Genomic DNA, 12,636 nt, shown 5'->3' on the forward strand with positions numbered 1-12,636 from the left:
CATCCCCTCGCCCTGTCCCTCTCCCCCTCCACCTCAGAGACCTCACTGCATTTACTGATGTCCGCTACTTTGTGTTTGACCTTCTCAAGTCATCCGTTCTATAAAATGTCAGGCATTTGTCCTTGCCATGCTGACTACGCAGGTCACCCCTTCAGCCAGCCTACGAGGGAGCAGCAGCAGCAGGGAGCAGGCCCCAGGTGCTGGGAAAGTGTCCTCTTAGCCTTTGCACAGGCTGTTCCCTCTCCTGGAGCATCTTGTCCCCAGGAAATGTCCAGCAGATCCTTCCAGGCCCCGCAGAGAAGCCGCGTGATTCCCTCAGGGTCTGGCCCTCACTCCCACAGGACACGGCCCCGTCCCCATCACAGCCCCTGCCTCGGGGCCTCCCGTGGCTGCAGTTCTCGCTAGTCTGGAAAGTCCAGTGCAGCAGGTGGGCAGCGCAGCCTCTGGGGTGAGAGGATGAACACCACGGCCACCAGTGTAGACCTGGCTTGCGCCGCATTAGGAAGGCTCGTTTCCTGCTGTCCTCAGGCCCCTGTGCTCCCCATGAAGGGGCTTCCGGAGAGGAGGCCGCCTGCCTGGCTCCCCTGTGCGTCTGGGGGCTCGCTCACTGCAGGAAGCTGAGGCAGGAAGGAGAGACTCTGCTCTGGGCCTTGAATCCGAGAGGTGCTCTCTCCCGGGGACACAGACCAGGAGAAGCTGCAGGGACCCCCGCAGAGGAGGGGCTCAAGGGGCTCCTCCCACGAGGGCCTTGTCTTCCTCAGCCTAGAAAGGGAACCAGCTGAGACCAGGACACTGGGGCTGAGCTGGTCTGTTCCCCCAAGGCCTTCCCAGGCCCTGGGCCGGGCCCAGAGCTGCTGGAGGGACGCCAGGATTGCACCATAGGTTCTGCACAGACCCTGGCACAGAGCTTGATGATGGGTTTTACAGATGATCTCGACGCCACTGAACCACTCACAGTGACACTGGCTGAACTGTGTGGCAGCCCCGGGAAGGCCCCAGAAGGCTGGGGTCACAGGAGTGCCCGGGGAGGCAGGGCCTGCAGGATCCCCTGCAGCACCAGCATCCCCAGCCCAGTGGATGGAAGCCCGGGGTGGGTGGGAGGCCGCTGTGGCCAGAACTTCCCCCAGAGAAGCCAGACATCTGAATGTGTACATAAAACCTCCCAATTTAAAATACTGGTTCAGTTTTAAAAAAATTAAAATTCTTCTCTGCAAATCAAGCAAAACCTGTGTGTTGTATAAGCAGGGGGCAGCCTGTCAAGGGGCTGCAAGCCCACGCTGCCTACGTCTGGGCCGTGAGGCTGGGTTCCAGAAGGGCCCAGGCTTTGCAGTCAGCTGGCTGGCTTGACCCCAGCTTGACCCTGGCACAGCTGCTCACTTAGTGCTGGGCTGGATTAAGGGAGGGACCCCACGTATCTCTTGGTTAAATGGGAATAAGGACGCCGATCCACAGCCTTGTAACCTTTGAGAGACGATGCATAAACTGGCCCGGAGCAGGGCCTGGCAGCCAGGAGACCCAGGAGCAGGGTAGCAGGGGACTCTTGTGCCCCCGCAAGTGAGGGTCGCGGTCACCCTGGATTCAGGGGGGAAGCCATGGCTGGTTGCACAGAAATCTGGATGCCAGCCATGGGCTCGGGAGGCTCCCCATGGCTGCCTCCTTCCCCACAGCAGTGGCGGCCTGGCAGGGGCCTCACCTCACTTTCAGTGCCGATGGCCCCTCTGAGGAGACGACCGTGTTTATGAAGTGGATAGTGGGGTCAGAGCTCACAGGGGAGTCTGTGGCTGCAGATTCACTGAGGACCCTCTTGGCTTCCCTCTAACTTCCACAGCTATACCCCCATCCAGGACGAGGGTCGTGTCTGGTACCTGGGTCCACCGCCAGCGCTGGCCCCACTGCTGGTTCTCTTCTGCATCCCACAGACTTGGACCGAGACCCCATGTCAGAATCTAGGAGGGAAAAGACAAAGGGTGGTCGAAGGCTGGGGAGGAGAAGGGAGGCCTCCTCTGGTCAGCCAAATGGTAATGCCACGTGGGAATTCTCAGGGCCCACATTGGGGTACCCAGGACAGATGCAGCCTCACCCAGGGGCAGGGTCTGCACAGCTCAGCCTTTTCAGACGCCGCCACCCCTCGGCACAAGGCTGGTCCTTGACAGTGACATTGGCAAAGGCTTTGGCCCCCACAGCGTATGTTCATCAGCGTCGGTCTTGACGATGCTCAGGAGCAGGGTTTGCAAAAAACAGACCCAGAGGGGTGAGTTCGCGTGTGCCAGGACACCCACGTGGTACTGGGTGCATCGGAATTAGACAAATTCAGTAAAGTGTCCATGTCAGGAGCAAGTCTTCCAAAAGCAGAGTCTGGCAGGAGCCGGGGGTCCTGCTCGCCCACAGTTAGCAAGATGTCCCGAGGAGAAGCAACGCCTTACTTTCTCACCAGCTACATCTAATGTGCCAGAAATTTTTCGTAACTGGGCACCCAGATCTGGGTGTCAGCCCCAGGACCTGCCGGACTCACTCGAGGTCTCCAAGTCTCATTTTTTGGGTCTGAAAAAATGAGCCACAGGTCGTCCCTCGATACGCCCGCGTTATAGCCGTGGCCAAGTGAGGAAAGGGTGTGGCGGTTCATTCTAGCACTTCAAAGTGAAGACGAGGCTAGTGCCCCCTCAGCATCTTCCTCTGCCTCCTTCCTCCGCCCGCAGCCCCCCCACCACTGACACCTCTGGTGTGAGTGAACCAGCCTCTGGGACCCTCCGGGCTCCGTCCTCAGCTCTGGGCACACAGGGCCACACCAGCGCTCACACCACGTACGAGGTCACCACATGTCACCCACAGGGTGTGGAGCTCAGGGTTCTGACCTCAGGAGTGAGCAACGGACCCAAATCCACACCCTGTACCCCAAGTCTACACTGTGCCCCCCAACTGTCGCACAAGCACAGAAGCAGCTCACTGCTGCCTCTCAGGAGACAGAGGGGGTGGGGCAGTGAGAAGAGGAGGCTCGAGAGACACTGGGTCATTCCTCCTGCCACGGGGGGTGGGGCCGATGGCCTGGACACAGGCCGCTCTTGTCTGCATTCCTGAGGCCCGAGGCCAAGGCGTGCGCACCTCTCCTCCCACGTCATTCAGGCTCACCTGACGCTCTCCCACGCCATGGCTCCAGGTGGGCTCTTGGCCAGGGTTCAGCAAACTTAGTGGAGGCCCGAGAGGCCACACCTGCGCTTAACCTGAGCCTCCAACCCGCCCCCCCCACACACACACACAGGGCCACTGCCTCTAAGCAAGAGGTCGTGGCGAATCTGCCCTGTCCCCACACTCCAGCCTCAGGGAGAGGCACCTGAGGGTGAGGCTGAGTCCCTGGGAGATGCTGCAGCAGCCTCAGTGCCTCATCCTAGTGACCAGGCCTGTGGCCAGCAAACGCGACCCCCAGGAACCAGGCTCCCTTCCCCCACCCATCCGTGGGTTCCATGCTTTTCACATTTTTCATTGGCCGTGCCTTGTCTGAGGAGGGTTGAGGCCCCTTACTTCACACCAAGCTCTCACTTGGAAAGTAAATCTACACTTTTCTCCCTGAGGAGGTGGCCTGGGTAGGGGATGTCACATGATCCCGTGTCCTGCTCCCCCCCCCCCCCCCCCCCGCAGAGATTACCTTTCCAGAGATAAACCTGCTGGAAGCTGGTGAAGGTGTCTTGAGTTCCCTCCAGGTGCGTCAGACCTGAAAAGAGAGTGGTTCTCCTGTGAGCATGCAGTCAGGTCGGCCGCCATCACCATCTCTGCTCCCCTCCTGCCCTGGCCCCTCCTGGGCCTGAAACTCTGTTTCCCACAAAGGTGCGCCCCCAAAGCCTGCTGGAGCGTTCTCCCCATGCTGTGCTACAAAACCAGGGCCAATCAGGCCCAGGTGTCTTGCAGAGGTCACCAAAGGGATGACTGGAGAGGGACCGTGAGCTGTGACACAGACTCACTCGAGGGACTGACAATGGCCTAAGGGGAGCAGAGTTCATGGGGCACTTGACTGCCGTGTTCATTCTTTGCATCTCTTCAGTCCTCTGAGACTCTCGCTGGCCACAGGGATGGTAACTCTGAGCTTGCAATAATGTGTATTAACTGGCCTCTCAGCAGTCCCCTACGAGGCAAAGCTGCCAATATTTATCAATATAACTGAATTTTTTTTTTCTGCCAAACTACACTCCCCTGGTAAGATTGGCTTTGCCGCACTATTTCTTGACAGTTAGGGTTTATTGTCTTGCCTCTGTTCTACCTTCAATTGCTGCCAGTTTCCCCTGTGATGGGAAGGGCTGAGAAAAGAGTTCATCAGTCGTAGAAGACACAACAGGAGACAGCTGGCTCCCAACTTGAGACCAAGAAATGATGAGAGTTTGTTTTTAATTACTAAGAGCCGTTGTCATTTACCCAAGACCATAATGTCTAGGTTAAGTCTCACAGGTAGACATTTTTGCCCCTAATTTCTAGGTGAAGACCAAAACCCAGAGGTAGATGCAAGAGTTCACCCTCCACCTGCCTGGTTCCTCACCCCTTGCTCTTAGTTGCCACACCTAGGAGAGGGTCATGCACATTGACTTCCACCCACCCCAAATGGCAGGAGGTACATAGGTTCTTATGTGAAAGGTGTGAAACTAGGTTTCAGGAGGGATAGTTTAACAATGAACTGTGGCAAACTCAAACTTTTAAAATGACCCTGCGGACAACCACCCTCTACGCCAGGGAGGTGAGCCACAGATACCAGGTGTGCCTCCATCTGGTTCTGGTTCTGCTTCTGCAAAGAGAATAATGATGGTGCTAGAGTCTCATGGGTTGTTGTAGGGTAAGGTGAAAGTATCAGGCTTTTCTGCCCTCCCGCCATTAGGATGGATGAGGGAACCCTGTGGTCCTGAATGCATGCCTGATGGCGGGCACCTGAAGTGGGTACACCTGGGCTGAGAGACTGAGTTTATAAGGGCGGCGTCACGGGGACGCCAGCAGAAGCCGAGAATGAACGGAAGCAGGAGAGAAGGCTTGTTGGGGGCTGGAAGATCTGCCAGCCTCCCGGCCCCCCAGCACCCCTGCCTGCCGTGTGCCTGGTAAATCCCAATAAAAGCCTGCAAAGCCACCGAGGGCTCCAGGACTCTTTCCTCCTTTACCTGGTCTGCTGGGTCACAGAAAACTTGCTCAGTGCCCTGTTCCTGTCCTTACAGTTGTCCAGTGCTGGCACGATTCCAAGTGCTCCACGTGCAGCCTTCCCTCAACCAACTTCCAACTTCCAAAGAGGCAGAAGCTGTCATTGTCCTCCTTTTATAACTTGGAAGACCGCTAGGAAGGTCAGGAATCAGTGAGCATTCATGCTGGGATTTGGGTCCTGGGCTGTGCTCCAGAGTCTGTCTTCTCACCCCCATCTAACCCTCCGCCTAGGGGGAAGGACGAGGCTGGTCTCCACCAGCACTGGAGGACAGTCTGTCTTTATGGTCAGTGGTTCCGCCTGCATTTTTTCAATCCATTTTCTCCCTCATTTGTTCAGAGCCCTGGAATCTTCCCTCACTCTTCTTTCCCTCCCTCAGTATTGGTTGTTGGGGGCCTCCCCAGTGGCGCAGCGGTTGAGCGCTGGGCTGTGAAGCTTCCCGCAGCCTCTGCAGCGCCGGTTTGATCCCTGGTCGCAGGGCGAGGGTCCCACATGGCGCGCAGACCTCTCCTGCCGCCCGCTGCTCCCCGCAGCAGTGTACTTCGGTCCTTCTGCCTGCTCTGCTCCCCGCTCTGGCTCTGGTGTAGTTTCTCACCCTCCCGCGCTTCTGACTGTACCCAGTGCTTGTATAAATAAATAAATCTTTAAAATATATATATATATATAGAGAGAGAGAGAGAGGTTGTTGGAAAGGGTATCTATCAGCTAGTCACTCTTTAGTAAGAACTTAAAGTACCATATTTATTTTCCTGGGGGGTTAATTGTGCTCCAAGACTGAGCTCTCCTATAGGAAGGACGGGATCTAGGTTCTGCTGTCCCAAGGGGAGGGGCCTCCTGATAGTCTGTGTAGAAGGTCACCTCCAATTTGGAACTTCACAGGGAGACCTCAGGCTGCCTGAAGTCCCCATCGAAGAGAACCTCTCTTTAAGCTTTAGTTTGCATCTCCCAATGTACCCCTACACACAGGACTCTGGGGAAAAAAAAACTTCAAAAGCCCCTTGGGGATCACGCCTTCTCAGAGGGGCAGCCAGAGCGCGAGCCTCCCTGTTGGACACACCCCACACACGCGCTCCACGCCAAGCTCGATTCGCTGCCCATGAACTCATCGAGTGCCTTTCTTCACGTGCTTGTTTTCACCCCGGCCTACCTTGGAGGGTAATGGATGTCATATGCCTACTACTCATCACATAAATAAACTATCTGATTTTTTTGAATCCAAAAGTAACTAAGCCTTATGGAATGCCACATTCTGAGATCTTTTTCTTCCAGGCTCTGGTAAATACACACTCCAAATAATTGTGTCTCCATACCAGGCTTCATGCTTGCAGGGTAAGGAAAAAAAATGTCAGGCTTTTCTGCCCTCCCGCCATCAGGATAGATGACGGATCTTGCGGTCCTGAATGCATGCCTGATGGCAGCACCTGGAGTAGGGTGTGGGCCTAGGTAGATGGGATTCACCTGGGCTGAGACTGGGCTTTTTTAAGGGCGGCATCACGGGGACGCCAACAGCAGCAGAAGCCGAAAGAGAAGCCAAGAAGCAGCAGAACAAACGGAAGAGCAGAGAAGCAGAGAGAAGGCCAGAGAGCCCAGATAGAGTGAGGATTTGCTGGGGGCTGGGAGGCCTGCCAACCTCCCAGCACCCCTGCCTGCCATATGCCTGGTGAACCCCAATAAAAGACCTGCAAAACCCCTGAGGGCTCTGACTCCTCCTTTACCCGGTCTGCATGGGATCCTAGAAAACCTGCACCGTGCCCATTCCTGCCTCTACAATGCTCCATGATGTGAATCCAGCAATTAGGAAGACACAGCCCAGTTCTTAAAATATAACAAAAATAACTTTTTTTTACACTATCATCTCATCTAATACTACGCTATGTGTCAGACACTCCACTAAGTTCTATGCATGATCTGTAAGTGCCCAGACAGAAGCTGTTACCAACTGCCCTGGAGGGCCCTTCTGCTTAGGAGCCCTGAGACTTTGGGTGGTTTCCTCTGTGTGCCTCAGTTCCTTCAGCTGTAAAGTGGGGAGAGAGATGACAGCAGTGCCCCTCCCCTCTCTATGCGGAGGCGAGGACTCCTGAGTTTATTAGGCCTCCCGAGCCCCACCTGGCTCAGAGTAGACTGATGGCAGAAATTGCTGCTGTCACTACAGTCACCCACTTTTCCCCTTTACAACACCCTGTGAGAATGGAGCTGTCTTTTCCCCATTTTATAAACAAGCAATTAGGCCTGGAGGTAGTTATTGACTTGTTTAAGATCACACCATCAGTATCCAAATCGGGGATTCATTCCGGGGCAGATTCTCCGCTTAGCTGGTGAGGGAAGTCTACAGGCAAAGGGCAAAGGGCAGGCCTGCCCATCACCCTCTGCGAAGCCTGTGTGAAGCAGCTCTGCAAAGCTGGAAGCAATAAGCTCTGGAGGGTAGTCAGGCGGGCTTTTGGAGGAGGTGAGAGAACCTCCACTAGAACCCCTCAGCTACGGTGCATTGAGGTCTTTGGGATGTCTCCAAGAGGCAAGAGATGGTCCCTTTCAGTCCTTGGAGGACCATGTCCTGCAGAGACAGGAAGCTCCCTAAAAAAAAGCACTCCTGACCTCCCTCACATGTTCAGCTCACCTGGCTGACCTGCAAGTGTTTTCACCCCTCCCAAATCAGAGGCAGCATTGGAAACACCTGAGTTCTGAGCTCAGTTAAAAAGCAGAGAGGGCCTCCCTGGTGGTGCAAGGGGTTAAGCACCACACTATGAAGCAATCTGCAGCCTCTGCAGAATGAGTTCGATCCCTGGCTGGCCAGGGAGAAACCCCATGGCACAGCAGACCTCTCCTGTCTCGCCCGCTGCTCCCCTCAGCAGTGTATTTCATCAGTCTGCCTGTTCTGTTCCCCGCTCTGTCTCTGGTGAATCCTCTCACCCCCCCCCCCCCCACATCTCTGGCCTGTACCCCAGCTCTTGTATGCATAAATAAATAAGTCTTTTAAAAAAATTCAGTTTTTAAAATAAATAAATAAAAATAAAAAGCAGAGAGGAGGCAACTGGAGCCAGATCCCCCCAACCTCATATTAGGACTGGAAGAGGTGAGTGAACCAGGCCTGTTCTGGCCATAAATTAAGACCCTTTGGGTTGAAGGGAAACTTGAGTGACTCTCAAACTTAGTGGGCACAGCATAATCCAGAGAGCTCGGTCACCCCAGCCAAGTCCTAGGCCCCCAGGGGTCAGTGTGGGGCCTGACAATTTGCCTTTCTCACCAGCTCTGGGGGAGGCTGAACCCCATCCTGACCACCCCATCCTGACCACGGGCGGTGCTATGTGGTCAGCCCCCAGCGCAGGACAGCTCAGCCGCCTGCAGCACTGAGGCCCATCAAAGCTCTTGTGTGGCAGCTCTGGCTGCTCCTCATGCAGCATTTTTGGGTTCTTTCTTTTCAGAACCAGGAATTCCTCAGGGGCGGGGCAGGGCTCAAGTGAGGTAGCAGAGACCTGGCTGGCATGCAGTGCCAGCTGTACAGGAACGTGGGCAAAGGGAAGACTTACCCTTGAACTCCTGGCCTCCCAGACGCAACGTCACCTGACGGCTCCCCTGGGCAAACGTGACGCTGGGACAGGCAGCGCTGGTCTGGGCTGCAGATGGGCCACCCCAGTCTTCGGCATGGCAGAGCAAGACATCAGGGGAGCTCAGCAGCCCACAGAGGATGGGGCCTGCAGAGTGACAAGATGGAGGAGTTGTGGGGGGGTGTGCCAGGTCCCTCAGACCCACGTCTGTGCTGAGACGCTGTAAGAGAGGGGCAGGTGCCAATACTGGGGAGTGGACAGAGACATGGGACTTGGCAAAATGGTTGTTAATTGGGTGGTTCTTCCCTGTGATGCTGCAGTCGTCTCACCAGCACTCAGCTCTAGTATTTGTCAATAGCACCCCAGAAGCGTCTAGTGCTCAGCCAGACTCCAGCATCCCTGACCAAGGTAGAGCATTTGGCTTCGCAGATGGGGAAACTGAGGCACAGAAATGGAGAAAGGGTCTCCAGTTGTTGAGATCAGGGGAGTGGCGGGTGCAGGCTGGGGTGTGGGGTGGAGGAAGGCAGGGGCCTGGGAAGAGCCTGCTGAGCTCTCAGAGGAATCCTGAGTCCCGGCCGCCCTCCCCCAGCAGCAGGTCAAAAGCCAGAATCAGAGAAATCCATGCTAAGCAGGGAATGTTTCTCCTGCTCCCAGATCCATGCAGCTTTCTGCTTCTGTGCTAACGTGTCAGAAAGACTCTACGTGTCTGAAAGGGGGAGCGCCGAGAGAGATGAGAAGTCCTTTGACCTCACACTGCAGCTTCCATAAACCACCCCCAAGCCTCGGACCACTAAGCACCACTTCCAAGTAGCCTCAGCTGCAACAGAGGCACAGAAGCCTCATGAAGTCTCATTACCATCAGTGCAAACAAAGCCATTTAGGGGCTGGAGGTTGGAGGAAGCTGAAGCATAGCTGGGGGAGGGCTGGGGAGCAGAGAGAATCCACCAGAAAGTTAAATGACTTTCCAGATGGCCACTGAAGGACATAGCAGACCTGTTCCTGGTCATCAGAAGATCTAGCCAAGATTTTACAAATTAAACTCCAAATCTGCCTATGAGACAAGACTGAGGAAAACATCTGCCTGGTGTTTTATGTGTGTCTCGAATACAGCCTCACGCTCAGCCTCTCAAGGAGGCTCAGCGCTCCAGAACTCGCAGATCAGGGCTGGGCCTGCAGGGAGAGGCATGCACGCGCCCGCCAGAAATGTCCTGGAAAAAGGATTCTGCGGGCTTCCTGCCCGCGAGCACATCCATCCTGCTCTATATGATCCCGAGGAATGTGAGGTCAACATCTTCACTCAGAAAACCATATGGTCAAGTGAATGAGCATCTGGGGAGTTTGTGGTGTCCTCAGAAAAGGACATTTAGATCAAAGAGGCAAAAGGCATGCGGGATTAGAACTTTTGTGTTTCTAAATATAGAAATACATAAAGGCATACACATGTGTGTGCATGTGTGTATGTGCATGTGTGTATCTCTATCTCTCTATCCATCCATCCATATTTTTGGCTCACCTGAACACTGACATGCATGCACACCCTCTCATGGCAGAGCACAAATCCTGAGATGAATTTTCAGGATTCAACTAACTCCAATCCAGGTTACCACGTCACCCGCCAACAATACTTCATCTTCGCCGCCACGATGGCGGTGAGCTAGCTCAGCATTTTTCATTAATCCCCTTGTCTGAACTCTCAGCCACATTCCAAACTGTTGACAAACTTCCTCCCTCCATCCACCGGCTCCACCTTGGTTTCCAGGAGGCTGCACTCTCCTGGGCTTCTGCCTTCCTCTCTGGCCCTCGTCCTCTGAAACTCACAGGTGTCTACCTGCTCTTCAGGGGTTCACTGGGGACCAGCCCATCCCCTCCACCTCCTCACCCTGTGCCTTCTGACGACCCAGTCCTCATTCGCACTTTCTGCTTTGCACATCCCGGTTCTTGCGACCTTGTTTCTGGACCCTGGTGCGGGGCTGTGCTGGATACACATGTGCAGGAAGACAGCACCAACCAGAGTGAAGGCCACGGTCCTCACAGGGCACCCTGTGTCCTCAACTAGACTCTAAGCTCCTCCTGTTGAGGCCCAACACCTAGCACATCGGCTTGCACACATATGGTGGCCAATCAAAGTTTGTAATTGACTGAAAATGAGGGTCTTGAAAGAGGTCAAGTTCTAGCATACCAGGAACCAAACCCATGGCCAGCACGACTCACCCATTATTTTATAACAAAAAGAAAAACAGAGACTATCAAGATGGCCATTTCATGGACAAAAGAACTGCAATCTAGATAGTTCCAGCAGCTTGTCTAAGGCTGCACAGCCAGAAAGAGACAGAGTGACAACCAGCAACCGGGTGTGTCTGGCATAAAGCCCTTCTCGGCCACTAGGCCATGCAGCCGAGTACCTGGATTTACTTCTCTAGGCAGAATTTCATCCCTACGGTTGAGTCAACCAGAAACTCCAGTCCTGTCTGTCACAGGACCGGGCACACAGCAGGTGCTGTCGATGACTGTTGAATAAATGCTCCTGGGTGATGGGAATGAGCTACCACTTTTGATCCAATGCTGGCAGCCCAGGCTCCCACGGTGGCACGGTGTAAGCTGCTGTCCCCTAGAATGACCTCTCGGTGCCATCACCTTCCAAGCTGCGTGGCCCTGAACAAAGACTACGTCTCAATTTCTCTATTTGTGAGACGGATCTCATAGTCTCCCCCGGAGGGAGCAGCAAGGGAGGACTCCGTGTCGCGCAGTCAGCACGGCCTGGGCCACGGGGAGCAAGGTCTGGGCCGCAGGGAGCAGCCAGGGTGCGTCCCTGGCGTAGGTCTGTGAAAGCCGCCGTCCCCTGCCCACGGCCGTCTGGCCTCCGTGACCCCGCCCGCTCCCTGTCCTTTGCCGGGCCGCTGTCCACGGTCACGTTACCTGCTTGGACCTGCGCGAGGATGAAGCCGTCACAGCACGGGTCTCTGCCACAGGCCAGAACACAGAAGACATGCGCCTCCGTCAGGCTGGCCCCCGGGGCAGAGACCAGCACCGGGCTGTACAGGCCGGAGAGCGCGTTTCCGAAGCCGGTTGGTTCGAAACTCTTCTGGCTTGTGGTGGTGAATTCTTGGCCTGGGGAGAAGGGAGGAAAATTACAGCTTTCGAAGCAGAGCAGAGTGAGGCCGCGCTGGCTGGGGCATGACAGCGGACCCCAGCTGGTGCCGGGCAGCGTGTGGCCCGGGGGGGCTGCTCCCCACCTTGGTGAACTCCACGTGGCTCTGCCCAGAGAGCAGGAGCTGAGGGGGGGTAAAATAACAAACACTAAGAAGGAAATACAGTATCAGCCCCTAACACTGAGCCCCACGTGGAGCCCCGAGGACCGGAGCCACCCAGCTCCACCAACCTACCCTTTTTCAAAAACACAGCCGGAGACTCTGGCGCTCCTGTGCGCACTTTCACCTGGCACCTAATGCTTCCCACGCTGGTGGCCTTGGAGTTGCCCAGAGCATCCTGGTCCTGGGGATGGAAGGAGGCTGCATTATCACCTGCTACAGTGATTGACTCAACAAGCATCTGTCAAACTCTAAACATGGTCAGGCGCTGGCCTAGGGCGTTAGGGAAGATTCCTGCACATGAGTCTCTGACCCTCCACTGGCACACGCAGTAAGCAGCAAATCCCAGTCCCAGGTGTTGGCTGCAGAGACACACGTGATCAGAGGGGAAGCCGTTATGGAAGACAGGATGATTAATGCTGCTGAGAACAGGCAGCTAGAAAAGAGTATCTGGGTGGGTGTTGATGTATAGGTAAGAGATGGTCAGGTGGAAGCAGGGGGTTTAAGCAGAGCAAGCAGCAGAGATGGAGACTGGGCATCACAGGAGTGTCTTAAGAACTTGGTCCAGTGATTCTCGGGGAGGCTGAGAAGGGAGTATGGGGAAGAGAGGCTCATGGAAACT

The 12,636-nt window shown here is 55.3% G+C and overlaps 1 protein-coding gene across 1 annotated transcript in view; it reads right to left on the reverse strand.

Annotated features, from left to right (window-relative positions):
- Positions 1-12,636, reverse strand: part of TG (thyroglobulin) — a gene marked incomplete at its 5' end in the record, with an annotated part of 169,129 nt that overhangs the window by 114,281 nt on the left and 42,212 nt on the right. Inside the window, 5 exons of the mRNA XM_084229744.1 lie at positions 1,866-1,946; positions 3,641-3,706; positions 8,689-8,853; positions 11,623-11,814; positions 12,090-12,198. Coding sequence (XP_084085870.1) covers positions 1,866-1,946; positions 3,641-3,706; positions 8,689-8,853; positions 11,623-11,814; positions 12,090-12,198 — 613 coding nt within the window. The remainder of the gene's footprint in view (positions 1-1,865; positions 1,947-3,640; positions 3,707-8,688; positions 8,854-11,622; positions 11,815-12,089; positions 12,199-12,636) is intronic.

This window comes from Talpa europaea, assembly GCF_964194135.1.
Source record: "Talpa europaea genome assembly, chromosome: 3".
Lineage (NCBI taxonomy): Eukaryota > Metazoa > Chordata > Mammalia > Eulipotyphla > Talpidae > Talpa > Talpa europaea.